The 19,957-nt window shown below is 37.8% G+C and overlaps 1 protein-coding gene across 1 annotated transcript in view; it reads right to left on the bottom strand.

The window, feature by feature from the left end:
* PPIL2 (peptidylprolyl isomerase like 2) overlaps positions 1-19,957 on the bottom strand; it is a 73,989-nt gene that overhangs the window by 42,299 nt on the left and 11,733 nt on the right. The window contains exons 6-10 of the mRNA XM_042805235.1: positions 15,835-15,886; positions 13,515-13,606; positions 11,680-11,769; positions 2,504-2,579; positions 1,206-1,366 (exon numbers count right to left, since the gene is read on the bottom strand). Coding sequence (XP_042661169.1) covers positions 1,206-1,366; positions 2,504-2,579; positions 11,680-11,769; positions 13,515-13,606; positions 15,835-15,886 — 471 coding nt within the window. The remainder of the gene's footprint in view (positions 1-1,205; positions 1,367-2,503; positions 2,580-11,679; positions 11,770-13,514; positions 13,607-15,834; positions 15,887-19,957) is intronic.

The following is a 19,957-nucleotide window of genomic DNA, read 5'->3' as shown; positions in this document are numbered from 1 at the left end:
TCTCCAACACTGCTGAGTAAGTGAAAGGAAAATCCAGTGAACCACAGAGGTACTGTGCAGGAAAGCAAACCACCCCCCTTCCCACACATGGTCCTTCTGTGTGCAGAAGTACTGTCCCATGGTTCCCAATGTCTGTTTTGAGCTTTGCAAGTCTCCTGCAGAAAGGAAATGTGAATGTCACACATGGATTTTGTAGTAAATTACAAAGATTTAATAAACCCGAAGATACATTTAGTGGCTCTGGGGCAATGCCTGTAAAGAACACAGGTCAGGCCAGTGCTCCATCCCTAAGGTTACACCGCATTCTGTGCAAGCTTATAGTTATACCCATGAGCATCATCGGCTGACAATCTGACTCTATAACAGATGTAGAGGTCATTGTTGTCTCAAATCTTTTCTTTCTCCCTACATCTTTTGTTTTCTTGTAACACTATGGTGCCCTGAAAATGGGGCAAATCTGGTCCTACTCATTGGTCACATACACCTCCTAATCTGTCACTAAGCCTCCTCACTAAAAGCCATATGCTGCATCACTGTTTTCACATAAGTGTAATCAAAGCATGAAGGCACATACATCCCAGAATTATTAAAGGAAAGAATACTCTGTCTTGCTATTTCAAACAGCCTTTGATGTAGGAAATCTAGATGCAGATTAATTGTTTCTCTTGACAACCATGAACACACAGTAACATGCACCTGGAAGAACATCCTTTAAAATATTCCACTAAAAATACTGCATTTCAGTGGAAAAAATAGAGAAGCAGCTGTGGATGATTTATATATTTGCCCATACTAGAAATAATTCACTTGCACTGCCCTTAAGGTATGTTCTCTCTGCCAGTAACTGTAGGAAGCAATGATAAACAAATTCAAAGCAAGAGATTACAACCTGTGAAAAAAAGTTCTGCCAACATATACATCATAATCATATCATAAAGATTTTTTCTTCTTACTGTGTTCCATTTCTAAAATATTTAGGTTAATTTACAATGATTTAACAAAGAGAAACTCACTCACACATACAAGGTATTTCTAAGGAATCCCAGTATGACTCTCATATTCTCATCAATGATAAATTTCTATGTAACAGAAACCAGAAGGACTAGTGTCTGTTTATATTTCAGTATGGCCTCTAAGGTGAAAAACATCTATTACCATTCTTGTAGAAGTCAATCAGTGCCAAACTACAAATTAAGTCAACTTACTGCATTCAGCTTATCCACTTTCTTCTTTTCAGGAGCCTTCATAGTAGCTGCTAGAATATCATCACCTTTGAATTCCTTATAAAGCTCCAGTAAAGTCTCTCGGGTCTCTGTATTTGTATTTTTCAAATAGTAAGATGGATCTAATTTTGCTCTTTCTTCCTCTAGATAAGACAAAGTTAAAAGAAAAATTTTATTTTGTTCTCCTTCAGTTTATTACATATGTAGTTATACAAAAATCTTCCAGGTATTATTTCTACCTTTTTTTTTTTTTTAATAAAAAGGTCTAATAGCTATATTTATTCCCACAGAAACAGTAACAAATAGCAATGCATAACATTAACAACAATATAACTTGAAATATAGCACAATAAATGCCAATATGATTAAGTATAATAACTTCATCAAAGAAAAGAAAAAAAAAAAAAAAAGAAAAAAACAACTTCAAATCAACTACTGCAAAAATGTCTTTGAAACCACGAGACATTAGCTAAGGTCATCCAAGTCTTGTAAAATTTTTATAGAATAAAGACAAGATACAGTTGGGTACAATATAAACTTCTGTCCTTTGTGTCCTCACTAAATGGCCAGACCTGTGATGCAAAAGTCCAAAGATCAGATAATGTGAGACCAAGGGGAGGAAGCTGGTGGACTGGACTGTAGATTTTTTTTTTTACATTTATTTTTTTATTTTTACAAGTTTCACTTGTTCTCTGTCTTAGTATACCTACTATTTGCTGAATATTAAAAATTTCATCTCTAAGATAATACCCACTTATTTTTAGCAGGTAAATAGAAAGAGAGATGCTTGCTTGCAAAACCAGTAACTTAAAAAAAAAAAAAAAAGATATCCATTGTTATTCAGACAGAAGAATGGGCAATACACTGTTGATACACATGTAAGAGAGCCTAGCAGACACGTGTGAGACGTAGGTTTCCTTGTCTTGGTTCTGGCACAAGGCTAATGGACCTTTTGGTAAATTATTTTTCGTCCTCTTCTCACTTCTTTCTCATCTACCTACTCTTAAAAGATATGGAAAGCTTTCTGTGTTTGCACAGCGCTCAACAGAGACAGTTTTGATTTCTTAAAGAATCATGTCTTTGCTTCAAAATTTGTTAACACCTTTTGATGTGAAAGGGACAGTTTTAGCAAGTTATTAATGTTTCCAAGAAGCTTTCAAAGTTACCACTAGCCACTGAGGGATGTCCATCCAGAAAACAGTGTCAATTCCAGAATGCTGTCTTTAGAATGTTCATATTTGGGTTGGTGTTTTCTCAGCCTACCTTTAATTCATCCTTACCTGGATCAATTACTTTTATGTTGTTCTTAACATGAAAGAAGTTTGAGACATTGAACTTATCCAGGTTTGTGGGATCCTGAAAATAGTAATTAAAAAAAACAAATATCAGAGAGCTTGGTAAGCACCCATTCCATACAACAAACTGGTTTGAAGGGCAAACACCACCATAATAGATTAATAGGGAAAGACAGAATAACGTCCATACTCCCAAAACCACACAAAGATGTGAAAAATACATGGCAATCAAACCAAACCAACATCATCAATGAGCCTGTTCACAGTAGGGTCCTTAGGAATCCTCTGGAATTTAGTCCCAAACATAATATTACACATATTTTCCCTACAGAACTTACTAACAGAACTAAGACGAGTCTACCCTGTCCTAGTAAGAAGAAAGAACAAGGAGCTGCAATCCCCTGATTCTTTCCTTCGTTATGTGGTTTGGTGTAAGATCTATGCAAATTCACATTAGCTATCTTCCTCCTACTTGTAACAGTGTGCCTGATTTGCACATGCTCTGTGAACCTTTGTAACGCATTTCAAAATACAAATAAACCTCAGAGGAAGTCTCTGCAGTCAAAACTGTTTTGATTGTTTTGATTTTTTTTTTTTACTAGTGAAATCTGTGCTTACAGAATTATGTTTAAAAATTAAAAATAATTTTAAAAAGCAAGAAAAAAAAAAGAAGGTATTATGAAAACTGTACTGAGTGACTACTCAGGGAAAACAGCAAAAATACACAGTTCAATAACTGTGAGACTTTGTACTATCTCTAGGCAACTTTCTGCATAACTTTGACCTTTTGTTAGACAGAGTGATACAAGGAATGCCTACTGGTGGTCTAGGTTACTTTATACTATTATTAAACAGTCCTTAATCCTCCTTTTACAATGACTTCAAGGTTTTCTCCTCAAGCTCCTCTGCAGTACAGAAAGGCCAAAATATCAGCCCAGGACACCCAGTCATTTCTGGAAATTCTATCTTACAGAAAATCATTCAAAAATCTAAAATATTAAAATATCTTAATAAAAAATATGCAACAGTTTCAAGGTCAGAATAAAAGTAATGCAACATATTATGCAAAAGAACTATGACATTGACATGAATAGTATTATCCCAAGTAAATTTAACAAAGCGTCTCAGCACACCACTGTTGGTAAGGAGTTCTGACAATTCCATCTCTGCTAAAAGTAATGGTTAATACAAGCAAAGCTGGTAGTTTCATCACTTATTAAATGATCTAATTATGCCTTTTATTCATCCCTGGAATTGTATGCTTCCACCAGAGTGCATTTTTAGTTTTACTGCTGGTAGTAAAACCAGAACACATTTATGAAATCAAGCTGTGTGATTCTGCACTCTAGACCTCCTGGCTTCCTGCTGTACCCTTTCCCAACCATTATATAATAATTTTCTATTGCTTCCTGCCCCACTATACCCCTCTGACAGATCTTCATCATGACATAGACTGAAAAAAAAAAAAAAAAAAAAAAAAAAAAATATATTTTATCTTTAAGATCTTGCATTAGAAACTGCTAATCTTTAAATAAAACTACTAAGGAATCAGAAATTTGGACTTGTTTTTTAACCAATTTTCTATCCTCTGACACTGGCACTCAGGTGTATTTATTATTTATTACCTCACATACATATTTATGCATGAATAGAGTTAATTTCAGCCTTTCTGTCTGACAGTCAACAAGCTGCATGGAGAAAGTCTGGAGAAAGGGCTCAGTGTGTTTCCAGAAGACACAGGTTGCCTCCTACCTAATACCTTTCAGTAATCATGAGCTGCAGCTTTCCCAGACAGAAATCATCATTGCCGTGCACATAAATGTACCACCTCAAAAAGTGATGGAAGTAAGACTGCTTACCCTTTCCAGGAAAGGAAAAAAAATAATCTGTGCATTAATATTAATAGAGACAAATGGATTTAAAGCAATCCATGTGTCTGATGTTCATGGCAAAGCTGAAGGGCAAGACTGACTCCTGAAACCAACTTTTCATGGACAGGAAGGAGGGCAGGAGACATCAGTAAAGATGAATCAGAAAACACCTTCACTATATTCCTCTAAATAAAGCTTCTTGATTTATTGATTGTTTAAAAATAAAAAAAAAGGACATGACAACTGCCAGTGCCTTATGAAGTGTTTTGTGCTCAGGGTACCATGAATCAGATTAGTTCAAACTGTTTCAGAGCCACAGTTCATTCAAACATTTACCTGGCTTAACCAGTCTAATTGCAGATGTTGAGCAGATTCAGCAAAAATATTTAGTCTCCTTCCCCACACGGGATTTCTCAGAGCTCTCCAAATCGTCATGAACCTCCCCGTAGGCAACACATCCATTATGGTATGAAGGACAGCAGAGGCCACAGGGCAGCTCCCTCCCCTTGCAGACCACAGCTGTCCATCTGCTTTCTGAGAAACCTGAGACAACCCCCAACCCCAAAACTGAGACCAAGGTCCTCTGCGCAAGGTCAGTCATCACATTCAGGTGGGCCATTTGTTCGAATGGAAACTTCAACAAAGGTTTGATTTACAGTGCTGTTCCTTGTGTTCCTGATTCTGCAAAGCAGGAGTCTCACTACTCATCAAGAAGGCAGCCTACTCCAAAACCAGCTTCCCCCTGTCAGGGGAAAAAATCCTCAAAAATCGTTCCTCAAGTTGAAATCCGAGTGTCAGCTTACACAGGACACCTAGGACACGCAGTTAACATATTGATTCTTCCCTCTAAATTGCAGCTTCATGACACACTAGGAGAAGTTTGATTAGAATTAGACAAATATGCATACTGAGTATGACAGTATTCTGGTGAATATTAAGTTAAACAAGACACCATTTGCTTCTACCATCCTCAAGAGCAGAAACACATGTGACCAGCCCAACCTGTGTTGCAGAGGACAAACCATTTCCTTACTGATGGTACTGAGTCCTACAACACAAGATACACATTTTTTAAAGGTAGGTCTAAGTAAATTTTAAAAGTGCACACAGGCTTTAGACATACCGCTTCAGGAAGAAAACTGTCTAAACACAAATAATTAGCTTGCCAAGTTCCTCTCACTGCATCCATGGCAGTTACTAGACACAGAATCACAGCAGTCCAGCCAAGACACCACAGGGATAGGCAGTTGGACGTACCCACATCATGAGAGCCTTGAGCTCTAATGAATTAATGGCCTCTCTGGGTCAGAGAAAGGCTGGACTCACGGGGATGCTCCCAACCCTGTTGAGATTAAGGCCTAGAGCCCAAAGGCCTAAAGAAATAAGTTATGTGTAAATGCAGAGAAACCAGAAAGGAAGATGAACCACGAAGAATAAATTGGCCTATTTTTGTCTTAGCATGTTTAAAAATATGTATTCAAGTTACATGGGTAACAGTCTCAGGGTTTTTCTTATTAAGGTTACAAAGCATAAACTTTAGTTTAGCAAATTACTAGCACAGACACATACTTCAAAGGGTTGCTAACTATCATGACTATTTAAAATCTCATATTTGATGTTCTCCTGAAAGCTGAGCTCTGAAAACAATTAATCTCAATTGTTTTTTTCCTATCATTTTCAGGTTTCACCTACTTAGGTAAATGGCTTAAACTCCATTAATCTTAAGCACCATAAATACAACCCCCCCCAAAAAGCAGGTTAAAACCACCATGATTGTAGACCATGTGATTTCTTTGAGGCCTGATTCCTCTCTTATAATTTGGTACAACCATGCTGCATCCCTAATTATCTTCAGGACTGTTACCTTCATACATTCCCCATGTCTCAGTGTGTTACTACTTTACCAGCCACTCTGCACATGCATTTGTGCAGAATTCACCCTCAAAGAGCCCTCACCCACAACCGAGAGAAAATCTTCTCTGACCTTCTGTCACACAAAGAGCAAACGAGAAATAGCTGAGGACTGAAATATCAATTAACAGTGTGCAGCTCAGTTACCTCCAACTTAGCTCATTAGTTATGCCTCCTGACACAAATGCCAGGGGTGTTTAACAGCTTGTCTGGAACCACGTCTTATCCACGGCTGATTAGGTTGTACAGAAACAGTAAAATTGACATAAGGAAGCACATAACCGTATGAGCCTTTTTTTTTGCCTTTAACGGCAGCAAACCTGTTTGCATTCTGCTCAGACTTTTTTTTGATCTATTTATTTCTCCCAGGTATCCCCCTCCATTTCTGTGGTGCAAAGCAGATGCATGTATTTATGTGCATCTATCAGGGAAGCCTCTTAGCAGGCTGCCATCAGAGGATTGTGCCTACTACCACTGTCACAATATGGTTGGAGGGGTTTATTGCAATTCTTCTAGTGAAGAGCAGACCACCTCTGCTCCTGCTTCAGCTGCAAGCACTACTGTTGAGCAGAGCTACACTTCTCACTAGCTCCCCTCCCCTGCCAGCACACAGCCCAGCAATAGCTTCTAAGAGTTTCCGGAGCAGGAGTAATTTCTGCTGTATCTTCACAAATTTGAGAGCCCTGGTTTCTGATTTGCGAACACAGACACAGAGGAGGATGAAAAATTGACAGCGGGCTAAAGGGGATATTGTTCTCAGTTCCTCTGAACGCCTGCTACCAAATGGGATATGAAAGCATTGTTATTTTGCTCTCCTCAGGATCCTCTCACACTTGTTGCTATGGGAAGAAGTCCACAGGACTGTCAGAACCCACCAACGTGTCCAGCAAAGCACTACCTGACCCTGTTCCTCTCTGTGCATCTTGAGCTGGGGCAGGCGCTTGCTTCAGCCTGCCCACCTTTACAACAAGGGAATCCAGATTATACTTATTTATGTGCTTGCTATTAAGTTCCACATCATTACACAAAGAATAATTTCCGAAATATAGGATTGAAGCAAACATGGAATTTACAGTAACATTAATTAATAATAATTTCTACCAGACTGTTGACCACATTGTGTCACAAAAATTAAATGGTGTACAGCAGACCTTGAGATCTAACACTGAATTATGCCCCCCAAAATCTACCTGGAAGGTAACTCCAAATATTTAGATTGAAAACTAGCTGAAAACCTGTAAAACATAGGACTGAAAGAATTCCCTAGTTCTGAATCATTGTCTAATGCAATCTTATTATGGCAAAACAGTTTCAAAGCTATACTGAATCCTACCTTTAAAACAATTGCAAAGTGAAATGACGAACAGCAATGTACCAGAACAAGAAACAGAAAAGGGAGGTAAGAACACTGAAAACAAGCTTCAGTAATACCAGACTTCCTATTACAGATAACCTGCCATACAGATCTCTAAGTGCTTTACATCATACCTTACCTACTAAGTATAACTAATAAATCTCAAAGTACTTGAGCTGTCAGCTGGTAGTACATTCATGGCTTTTGGAAGGGATGCTAAATTAGGCTGAGCTGATCATATTTCAAGTTAAAATACAAGTGGGTTTAGAGCTTTAAGAAACGCAGAGAAAACACAACAGCAATATTCCATTTAGAACAGATACAAACAAGTACAGTTGAGAGAAAAATTATCTGAAATAATGATAAACAGTAAAGAGAGAAAAACCTGGAAAAAAGTAAAAACTGCACTGTAGAAGATGAAAAGATTGACTGGAGTTTGTGGCAAGATCGTATAGCTAAGAAAAGGAAATTTCAACCTGAGGGTAAAGAGCTACAGTCTGAAAAATCCAGACATACTAAGATGGCTGGTGTCTAGGAAGGGTTTTGTATGGAATAATGTCACATGTATTTCCGTCATTATCAGCAAGATATTAAATCAGAATCCATGACATCTTTTGCCTGAATAACTACAATGTAGTTTTGGTAATGTATCTTGCACACCAGGATATGGTATTATTCTTTACCTCCTGCCCTGAGGGGCTGGATAATACCACCATATGTTGATGAAAAACTGCCATGTTCTACCCCAGGACATATGCATTTCAACAGGGAAAAAAAGCTATTTCTATATATGTAAGTGCAGTAAACACTGAGGATTCCTTTACAAAGAGAAGCATGTCTCTCTAACACGATCTAAAACAGTGTTATTAACAACTTGTGAGTCTGCTTTTTTTAGTTTCAAATTTAGATCCAAAATTATTTGTCCTTTTTAGCATGTAAACTTAATAGCAATAGGACACAAATAACTATCACTAAAATCAAAGTGACCAGCTGAGATGGGGCTCACCAGAAAATATAACAGGGATGGATTATGATTAGTGTTTGAGTAATGTTTAGCACTGAGAACAGAACAAAGAAATGTATGCAATTCTCTCTATTCTGGAAAGAGCAAATTTTTCTGGTTTTGTTTTTAATTATATACATTAGGAGAGAGAGGTCAAGTTCGAGGTTAATTCCTATTCTGGTAAAAGAACATCCCTAGCAGCTGTAGGACTGCCCTTTATGTATCAGTAAGGAAAAATGTGATCATACAAATAATCTGTAAACATACATTGTTCAAATTTTCCATTTATCATGTTGTATTTCACTACCAAGCACAGGTACTCCATCTGCTTGCTAGGACATTCAGACTCAGCTTCTGGAAATGCTATTTTCCATTGATAAACAAAGCTATTACAAACAGTCCTATTCAGCTGCTATTTGCAAAGCAAAGGATGTTTTTTATAGCAACTTACTTTGTATCTACCTTTTTGCCAAAAAGCAGTGTTACCAACTCACTTTCAATTCTAGCTTTCTCAGATACCACAGTACACAATTTACATGGGGGAATAGGAAAACTACAGTGTGATAAATTTCAATATGGAATTGAAAGGTCTTTAAGAGAAGTGGGATTTGGGATAGAGCTCTAGAGCCACAAATTGAAACACAACAGATTGCAGTCATGAACTCTGGCTAAGAAACAAATCCACAGGTGGTAGAGCTTGGCAGTGTGAAGCCACCATGCTGCCCTGAAGAGCTGTCAACAAGAAGGCTTGTAGAGGAGACATTGGCCTGTCTTTCAACAATTTACATGAAGTAAATATGATGAGAAAATAACAACAGATTCCTATGCCACATATACATAAGCAATTTTAATATCCAGGCTAGTCATATCACTTCAGTTTGCATTCTGGCCTCAACAAAGCAAGTCTGGGTAGGGCAGCATTTGAATAGAAGAAATCAAGGTATACTTGCAAGTTTGCAGTGGGTGTTATGCAGTTCATTAAATGGCTCTTACTTCTCATTCAATGCCCTGAAGCCATTTTAGCCTGTTTGTTGAAAATAATTTAAAAAAAAAAATGTTTAAAAACTTAATGGGTGAAGGGTCAAACCTTAGCTGGTTAACAGGATTCAGATGGTCAAAATCTCTTCCAGTCTAAACCCAAGATGGGGGTATCTTTGCTATTTCTAATTGGGAAGAGTATACCACAAGACTGTACACCACATTAGTTAACATCAATTCATATTGAGTTCTTTAGTTAAGAGGAACAAATCTACTCATGCATTACAAACGTCATCCTAAACAGCCATGGGAGAGGTACAGGCAATGTATGGCTGTAACCTCCATGTTGCTTGCAGGATGATGGTACCAGTGAATTTAGTTTCTGTTAACGGACATATTTCTCCAAGCAAGACAGAAACCCAAAATGAACAGAACGAAGATGAAAAATATTGATAAAAATCCACACAGGGAACATCTAAATTGCTAGCTATTGCCTTTTGAGATTTAGGGGACTACAGCATCAGTTTGCTTTTATGACAAAGCAAAGCTACGTGTGTAACAGGAACATACTCTTTATATATACATTCAATTAAAACATACCAAAATATTTTTAAATGACTGCACATTTCAATTATTTGTTCAAAATAATCTGGTTTTCCATACTGATGCACAGAAACGTTTTCAGTCACTCATGTCTTTTTTTACTGTTCCAAATCCATTAGCAGCCATGCAGTTACATTCAAATAACATTCTGTTGGGAGCTTTCAATCTGAAAAAGCTATATTTTTTGCTTCCATTGGATTAAAAACATTGTACTTTGTTGTATTAGCTTGAACAGCTACAAGCCCAAAGGAATAGAGAAAAAAATATTTATAAACATGCTGTTCAGCACTGCAGAATAGGAAAGAAGGGGTACAACATTTCATTTAAATTTAGACATAAATGAAAAATATTTTTCTATTCAAATTAGACTGTATTAGTTTTGGTTAGTGGCAATTAACTGTTCATGAGATGCATACTAACTCATGATTCCAATAATACTGATCCTTAAATCTTTCTTCCCCTGTTTTGAAATAATGAAAGCTTAAAAATACCTACTTTTAAACAAAAGTTTTAGATCTCTTGATACTAAACTTCATCTATAAATAGCTAACTTTTACACTCTGAAATTTACAATGTTGTTTTAATTTACATTTTAATTCTGCTAAAACCAGTAAAAAACCAACACGGTATCTATTCAGAACAAAACCATTCTAAGCAAGCATTTACAGAAAATCCTCTGGTTTATTCTACATTTAGGGAAAAATTCTATAAAAAAATGCTTTTCTGAAGCTTTGACTCTTTTAGGTATCTTCAAAACAGTAATATGGAGAACCAACTTCAGACATAATGTAACATATCTACTTCTTAAAAGTTTATATACGCTACATTCTAAAATGTTTCTTTTGATAACATAGACCATGTACTGTTGTCTGTGTAGAGCTGAAGATGATTCTGGACATATCTTTACCTTCCCTCTACCCGGTCTTTTCCCAATGCACTTCTGTTAAGTCTCACAATAAATTGGAGCTGTCACAGCAATTTTTCAGGTAAGATTAATAGAAAAAAAGCCCCAAAATCTTATGTGTAGTTTCATATCTATCTTACAATTATGAGCAAGACCTTCTATTCAGTCAGATACAGTGAAATAGTGAGCAACTGCAAATTTGTCAAAATTTACATTTTCACATGGCATCCTTGACTTTTTCTGGGGACCTTTTTTTTTCTCCTTCAATTTACAAAGTTGAACAATCTGCTTATCTACAAAGTACACAAGTATCACTCTAGAGATATGCCAAGCTCTAAGTTATATGGCATCTTTGTGGCTCATCTGCATAACAAAGAAAATACTGCAGTTCCCCTTCTACTCATCTCTGAGACACATGCAGAGATAGTGTTTCTCTGTTCAATGTTCTATATTCCTGCTATAACAGTGTACACAGCAACATTTCATACTCTGCAAAAGAGCTGTATAGTAATACATGTAACAGAGAGAAAAGTTTACCTGTAGTGTCACAATGTCTTGCCGAGTGAAGGGCTCGTCTGTCAAGAGATCCCTGTAGCTCTTTGGTTTTATGTTCAGCTGCTCAACGGCCTAACAACCAGGCAAAAAGACACAGATATTAAAAACTGGATTTTAATGTGTAAGTATTACAAGTAAAAGTGTGATACCAATAAAACTTTAAAGCACAAATTATTAAGAAAACAATTTTACCCTTCATTCTCAACTGGCAGCTGCAATATTTTCATTGTGACTCAACAGTTTTGTGTGGTTTGTGGTTTTTTCTTAAAAAAAACACCCTTGCAGTCTCCATTTCATAGTTAGGCATATCATTTTAACCAAATTAATCATAAAAGTACTTCCCCCCCCAAAAAAAAATCTTGCTTGCAGTTTTCTAAGTTAAGTATTTTACAGATGGTATAAGATAGGCAGCTTTAACAAGGGGTCCGTATCTCACTGCTGTCAGTGCCCCTCGGGGAGACATGTGTGTCCTAGGCCAGCTCGTACAACAGCAGGGTTGTATTAGCCCCTCACACTGTTTACTCTGGCTGCTGCACCCAGCCTGCAGCAACAATTCTGTTCACCTCAGAAAATTAAATGATGCTCAGAAAACCAGCAGCATCTTATTTCACAGTGACAATCAATGTGGAATAAATGCTTTGTCATTACAAACAAATACATCATACAGAGAGACGACTATGGAGGTCTACCTGCAAAAAATCTGAATCTGTCTTATTCACCCAAGCATCCAAGATTCTCCTTATATGAAAGCAGTAATATTTTTCTAATACCACCAGAAGTCTTCCAATTAATTCTATGTTTGTAACAAACCAATAAATGCTAACGTTTCAAGTAGTACACCACAAAAGAAACAGACCCTCTTGGCACAGCTTGTTTAGGAAGCCTAGTATCAGAATTTGTAGCAAACTGATCAATAGTTTTACAGGATTGACAAGCATTTAACAAAGACTACTCTTACAACTCATTCTTGCCTTTTAACCACAGCAATAAAAGCATCATGCTTCCAGAAGGAACAGAAAATACTTTCTATTTTAACCTAATCTTGACTGCTCTCACAGCTGGAATGAAGACAGTTCAACTACAACAGAGCAAGTTTTCAAAAATGTGATGAATCCAGCCTTTTCCTTGATTGCAATGGTTTCAGCTTGTTTCTCTCTCAGTATCTGAAAGTCCTACTGGAATTACCCATCAACAGATTTCAAAAAGAAAATGTTTCAGTCTTCAGACTTTTTACAATGCTGGATATAGATCCATTAATTGAAGGATTTATTTGCCACTGAACATAAATAAACCTTGCCTTTACAGTAAGGATAATGCAAACAAGTCACAACTAAAATTCCACCTGGGTTCACAAAAATGTTCACAAAACACAAATAAAAATGCAGTTCACGTGTCCATTAAGGCATTCTCTCTGCTCTTTCACCAGCACCAGTTAAAATACTCTTTTTCATTCATTAATACAAATAGCAATGAGGCAATTTGTGTTTTGGTGATGATTCTGTATCAGAAAGAAGACAACACAAAATTTGTCTATTAATTCAACCGAGGAGCATATAAAAGCACTTATTTTGGTCTACAATATTCAGTGCATATAGATTAACTTAGGAAAAGGTTTTAAAAAGAAATCTTTTAAATCATATTCTAGGGTTGTTCATATTTTTAAGTAAAAAGTTGGACAATTTGTGAAGTCAGTTCAACTCCTTTCCCTGGCTTTAAAACAAGAATAAAACTTGCCTGTCTTTCTAAAGCACTTTGTGATCTTGAATGAAATGCATCAAGTATAAAATACTAATAATAAAATGCAACATAGAACCTACCTCATAGGCGAACACATTTCCAGTTGTCTTGATGGCCACAATATGGGAGTTATTGGTGAACACAGTAAACAGCACTGGACAGTGGTATTTACCTGATGGAGGGGAAGAAGTTTATATTTTACATGAAGTCCCTGCAACTGCTTTGAAAAGGCTAACGTCTGTTATCTCTGTGAAGGATATTTACATTAATTTTTAATATAAAGTGTAACTTCAGTGTGTATTTAATGGTGTTTTAACTATGCTTTGGGTCTTCAGTGTCAAATAGAAAAAGGAACACTTAAGAGAATTATAAAGCAGGGAATGAAAATGCAGTTTTGAAATCTGCTGTCTTCAATCCCCCAACACAGAAATTTGTCCAGCCTGCTTGATATCTATGAAGTACCACAATATAATTGTTATTGTTATAATCAAAGCTCTATTGATAGCATAAGCCTGTACTGTGTAACATGCCCAGTGCTCTGTTTTCATTGTTGTTCCCAGGAATAAAAGTTTAGCTTATATACCACAAAAAAGTTCACAGCAGCCATTGTGCTCTTAGGAGAGGAGAGCATTTTGTATTCAAATGTGGCAAGCAGAATGCCATTAAATCTGAACACGTTATGCAGTAAGGAACCTAGCTTCTGCTCTAATCAAGCTGTGAATTTTCCCAAGAGGGTCAGCATAAATATTAAGCATGTCAACAACAAGCAAACTGATGGAAGGCAATGTATGAGGAAAAAGAAAAATGTCTGGGTGATCTCAGAAGAAAGCAATTAGAAGCAGCTTATTAACACCTGATCAGTTTGCTAGACCTGGAGGTTTGTGTGAGGTTTTTTAAATAGTTTGGGCCTATTTGGTTCTTTTTTCCTAATTGCCATCTGAAAATCAAAACCAGCAGGGAGACCAGAACAGAGACTGCTCACAGCACCTGCAAAGACAGGAGAGGCAATACCTACAGAGTATTTACCATTAACTGATCAGCCAGAGGAGGCACTCTGACCTCCAGCACCCAGATGCAAGTAAAAGCTGAGGATTGCTTCTGTTAATGCCACCAGAGCTGAAGGAAAGCCATTGCCACTAGGGACTGAAATTCAAGAGGAAGTTTATAAAGGGAGTTTTGGAAGTGGAATCAGGGGATGGCCCAACTGATGGATACAGAAACGTGCTGGTAAAAGGTGAGACCTCACTCCAGCTGCATAAAAAAGAGAAAATTACCACGTTTTCAGTTCTAGCAGAAGTAGAGCTGCTGAGGGCACACACTTGTTGATCTGGATAGAAGGTACTCAGCTAAGGCGGGGATCATTAAATGGAAGAAACTGCAATATCTGAAAACCTTTTTTATCATATGGTTGTGAACAGAGAAGATCCTACATATGTAGCAACGATTCTACATGTTAAGATTTAAATAAAAGTTTGCAGATAGACAGAAATGCAACATTTTACTCTTCTGCTTTTGTTGCATTTTGCCTTGATCACTTCATGACACAGCATGCACCTTCTGAAAAAGCTTCTGAGACTGTGTGGCTGCCATCATTCCACCCCAGCATTACGAACTGGACTTCTTCAAGGAAAGCACAATATCACAGTATCTTTCAAAAGCCGTGGCCCCAGTGACCATCGATCATTCTTTAACACCTTGCTCTTGAGACAGATGGAACACAAAACGCAGAGTAAATCCATCAGCTAGGGAAAAGACCTTGTAGTCCGTAGACTTTGGTAAGATAAGGAGACAGACACTCCAGAATTTTATTCCCACTCAATCCTTGACACTCTTGTTTCAAATAAATCATTATCTGTCTTGTAAAAGATGAATTTATCTCCACTCTTCTCTTTTATTCCTATCATCCTCTCTTAGATAGCAGATTTTATATCCTTAACCCCACAGAAATAAAACTAGAGGCTGCTATCCTGTGTACTGCTATTCACAAAACCTCACGTGTTCATTTAAGTCTAATTCATTTTATAAACAAAAAATTGCTCAAACCAAGTAAACAGCAAATGTTGCCATAGGCAAGTTAGAAAAAAGATAACATATTATAGAAATTTAGCCTTTTCTGAAATTTTTCCTTAAAGTAAACAGTACCTTACTGCAGTAGCAGCTATAGTGAAGTAAAATTGATTAATATTTTACAGTTCCCCAGTATAAAGAAAAACAGAAATGGATCTTTAAAGGTAAACACGTCACTCACAAGAAGTAGCTATTCTACTCAAAAAATAAGAACCATTATAGATGACACAAACTCCATAACTTTACCATGAGTAAGACAAACCAGGATTTATTAGAGCACTTATAAAGGGAAAAAAAAAAACAACAAAACCCACAGAAAATTACTGTACTTACCTTCACTGTTCTTAGCAAAATTCAGCTTTATAAGTGATTTGGCATCTAGTTTCTAAAGAAAATGAAGTATTAAAAAAATTAATCACAACAGAATGTAACTGTGGAAATAAAAGGAAACTGTAACATCAGTGTTAGGATTTTAATAGTACATAATTTATTAATATATATTTCAAGTTGTCTGAATCATCAGAACCCTGGGAATTTAAGTCACAGACAGCCCACAAAAACAAGGCTCGCTGAGCCTGAGAACTGGGATTTGTTTATTTACAGCGTTATAGTTTGACACAGTACAGTGCTAACCAGAGTGAATAAGATTGAGAAGTTGCACAACTTTCTTAGCACAAACTTAAAGGGGAGTTTGCATGAAAAGCTAAGAGACAAAGATCACCGCTGCTGATCAAAAGTGACAATTCAGAAGGGACCTCTGATGAAAGTCATAAAGCCAGCGAACCATTCTGGCAATCAAGCTCACTACCTTCTCTGAAATAACCGTAATTTTTCTTTTACTTGAAGAAATGTGTAGCAGAATCCACATGATAACTAGCAATAATGAAGACAAATGGAGGCACAAATTCTCTGGAGAGATGCTTGGGGTCATGAAGGGAGTCCCAGGAGGGATCTGTGGCCTTTCAATCCTCAGGTAGCAATTCCAGGGAAGAGGGAACCGAGACAGCAGCCAAGGCTGGGGTAACATTCTCTGACTCCAGAGAGGACACCACAAACTAAGCTAGCTCCTGCTCTTCCACACTTCATCAGAAGAACATTTACGGCATTTTTCTTCTGTCCTCTCTCCAGAGGGGCTTTCTGACATGGGGAGGAAAGAGCTGTTGGGCTGGTAAACACTTCTGGACGATCAGCCCGCTCCCTCCCCACAGCCTTCCCTAAGATATGAAAGCTGCAAGCATGCCCAAAGTAACATTGAGCCTTCGGTAACGTGACAGGGCAGGCCCACGTATGCCAGTCATTTCATAGGGTCAGTATATGATTTGGGCACCCAGCTGGCATGACAGAGCATACCATGACTGGGGTCACCCCACCAGCACAGCCCGCCGGGACAGTCAGGTAGTGCTCAACTGGGGCACCCAGCTGGAGACAAAGTCCAGCCCATCAAGCTGCAAGGCTGAGTCAGGATCTCAGATACATTAAAAAGACAAACCCTTTGATTGTATCAGCTGCCAGAGACAGTTTTACTGCCAAATTGATTGTTAAAAGCACACAGAGCTCTGGCCTTTTAAAAGAAACAATCAGTTCTTGCCTTAAAACATACACCTGAACAGATTAGGGAGGTTTTTATAACCCAGACAGCTCTTTATAAACAGCTACAAGTGGAGATCTGCCAGCCATGGCGATGATGCTGCTAGTTCAAACATTATGGCAAAGAGCAATAACGAAATCATGTGAAACTAAGTCAGTGGGCTTTTTCTGCCTAATCAAAATTCATATTCTTGGTTCAGAGAGTACATGTTATGACAGCTGAACTCATTCATTTATAGGAAGGCACTTCTCATATTCTTTTCAGCCAATTGGCAGGCTCATTTGCTGCCAGCAAGGTAACCATCTCTCTAATTTATTAGCAAGAAGAGCAATGAGGACTAGTAGGAATAAGATGAGAAGGGAAAAAAGAGGCCAGGTTAGGTTATATGTAGTTAGGTTAACAGTTAGATTATATATATTATATGTAGGCAATGGAAGACCAGAGCTGCTGTTTTTCCTTAAGTGGATTCTCACCCCACCCCCCCACCCCAAACCTGACATCTGCACACCTCTGGGGTACAAAGAAAGACAGCAAAGGCAACAGCAGCTTCTAAAATGACTAAGTGAATGCAGAGCTTTATTCATTTATTTATCTTCTTAGAAGAACGAAATTGTCAAAGAATTAGTAGGGGAACAGCAGAGTTGCCAAAATGAACATATGATGCTGGACAGATCTGTTCAACCTAAACAACTTATTAACACAAAGCAGTATCCATCTGTGCACATGTTGTGCAATAGCCCAAAAATTATGTTGCAGAAAAAGCTTCTTTATAAATACAACCACTGGAAACATTGACAATTTGAAGGAAGGCCTTTAAATTATCTTCCATGAGCAGATCATCTTTAAACAAAAATGGAAACAGTTCCCTAAGAAACAGTTTAGCATGACTAAAGATTCAGATTTATACATTGACAGAAATTTAGTGGAAAAGACAGCCTAAACTGCTGTATAGACTTTAAATGTAGGAAAAGCTGCAGTACATTGCTTCATCTGTCAACCTATGATATACCGTTACAGGTGCTGCCAAGTCCTTGGACTCTTACACTGCATCCAGTGAAATAGTATGGTATTTCAGATCACATCTTTCCATAATATGGAAAAAGGTTAGTTTTCAGCATCAGTTACTCATGGTGCATCAGCTGCTCATGCTGACATCTGCTCCCCGTTGGGTCCAACACTTATACAGTCTTATATATCAACAATAAAAAAAAAAATAGTGATTTTCATATAGGAGTTGAAATACACGCACTGCCTAGAGTCTTCTTCCAGGATGAGAACTCTATCCTGAAGTGCTGTATGAACATTATAAACTTTTATTGTCACAGACTGGCTTTCTATCAAGCTCATGTTGAAGAGGTGACCTTGGCATGTCAGCTCATACCCTTTGGAGCAGCTCTGTGCTTTGGCTCAGCTGGCAACAGCATTGCACCCAAGCACTCCCACGCCATATCACAAGGGAACTTCCCACTACTGATAAAGGATGTTTTTTGTGCACTGTATTTACGAAAAGGGATGGAAATGGACCAAGAGTTGTATATGAGAAAATACACGGGGGAAATATAATCAGGTCAACACCTCAAAATATTTTGAGAAGTTGATTGACATGTCTTAATGCACGGCAAAACAAGAGGGGTATTTAGTGTTGTGTCAAAGGAAATCTTTGGAGCACCAGAACAGTAAAACCAGGCGACGGTCTGCTACAAATGATTGCCGTGGCCTACAAAAGCAGCTCAGTGCCCAAGACTAGGCTACAGGAACAGGCAACTGCACAAGGAGCAGCCGCAGAGTAGGGAGTCCAGCCCACATGCCAGGACTTCCAGTAGGTCCAGTTTTGAAAAAGACCTACACATTACACAGGAAACTGAAAGAGCATGATATAGGAAGCCTGTATCATTTTTCTTTCCCTCCCAGGTTCTTAATTTCACATGAAAACAGGGTTATCTTGCATGTGGGTGAATCTGCTTTTATTTATTCTCCATCAAAAGTCAAAGCTTTCCAAGCACCATCACAGTTTGTTGCCATGGAAATGACCATTATGCCACAAAACAGGCTCCAGTCTTCACGGGAAGAGACAGCAGGAGTGAATGAGTCCTAAAATGAGTTAAAGTACTTATTTTCATATATTTCTTATTATTTATAACACATAAGAGAACTCAAATATTGCATACACAGCTCAAGTTCAAAACTATTTCCAACCTGAATTTCCCCGACAGACACCTACTACCCAGTTTCAGCCAATCTCCAGCAAAGAAAGCAAAGAAAAAGCAATGTCTATTAAAAACACTTGATCTAATTAAAATTCTAAATTCTTAACAAAAACAAAAGGCCACAAGCATCTGCCACTTCCCCTAAGCAGAAATAAGAGCTGCATATTCACTTCTAAAAATATTTTATGCAAGAATACTGGAAAGCAGACGCATTTCACGGCATGTAGTGCCAGCTGCTCCACAGCAAGGAAGGGCTAAAAAAACAAATGCAAAAACTGTGCAAGCTCTTTTCTCAGCTGACTCCTCTCTTGCAGGCACACTTCCACAAAGGCAGCAAAGGCTACTTTTGGCCATGACCTACTTTCTTGCAGCAGCAAGAAACCCCATCGCCCCGCACGGTCTCATCTGTGAGCTGACAGCACTCACTTCTACAGGATCCCAAAGGGCAGCATCCTTTATTGATACCCAAAGCAGAGGTTATTACGACGCATAGGTTAGTGGGGCACTGTGGCAGCTCGTGGATGAAGTGTGCCGATTGTTTCAAATTAAATCATTCTGTCATCGCTGTGTGTCTCATGAAGATATGACCTACAATCCCTGTGCATCAATTAGTTACACTCTCTGAATCTCTTTGGTCTGTGGCTGCACATTCTTCTTGTTA

This window comes from Tyto alba, unplaced genomic scaffold (genome assembly GCF_018691265.1).
Source record: "Tyto alba isolate M040663 unplaced genomic scaffold, T.alba_DEE_v4.0 Super-Scaffold_44, whole genome shotgun sequence".
NCBI classification, from domain to species: domain Eukaryota; kingdom Metazoa; phylum Chordata; class Aves; order Strigiformes; family Tytonidae; genus Tyto; species Tyto alba.
The sequence above is the reverse complement of the archived record's forward strand: the minus strand, read 5'-3'. Positions and strand labels throughout refer to the sequence as shown.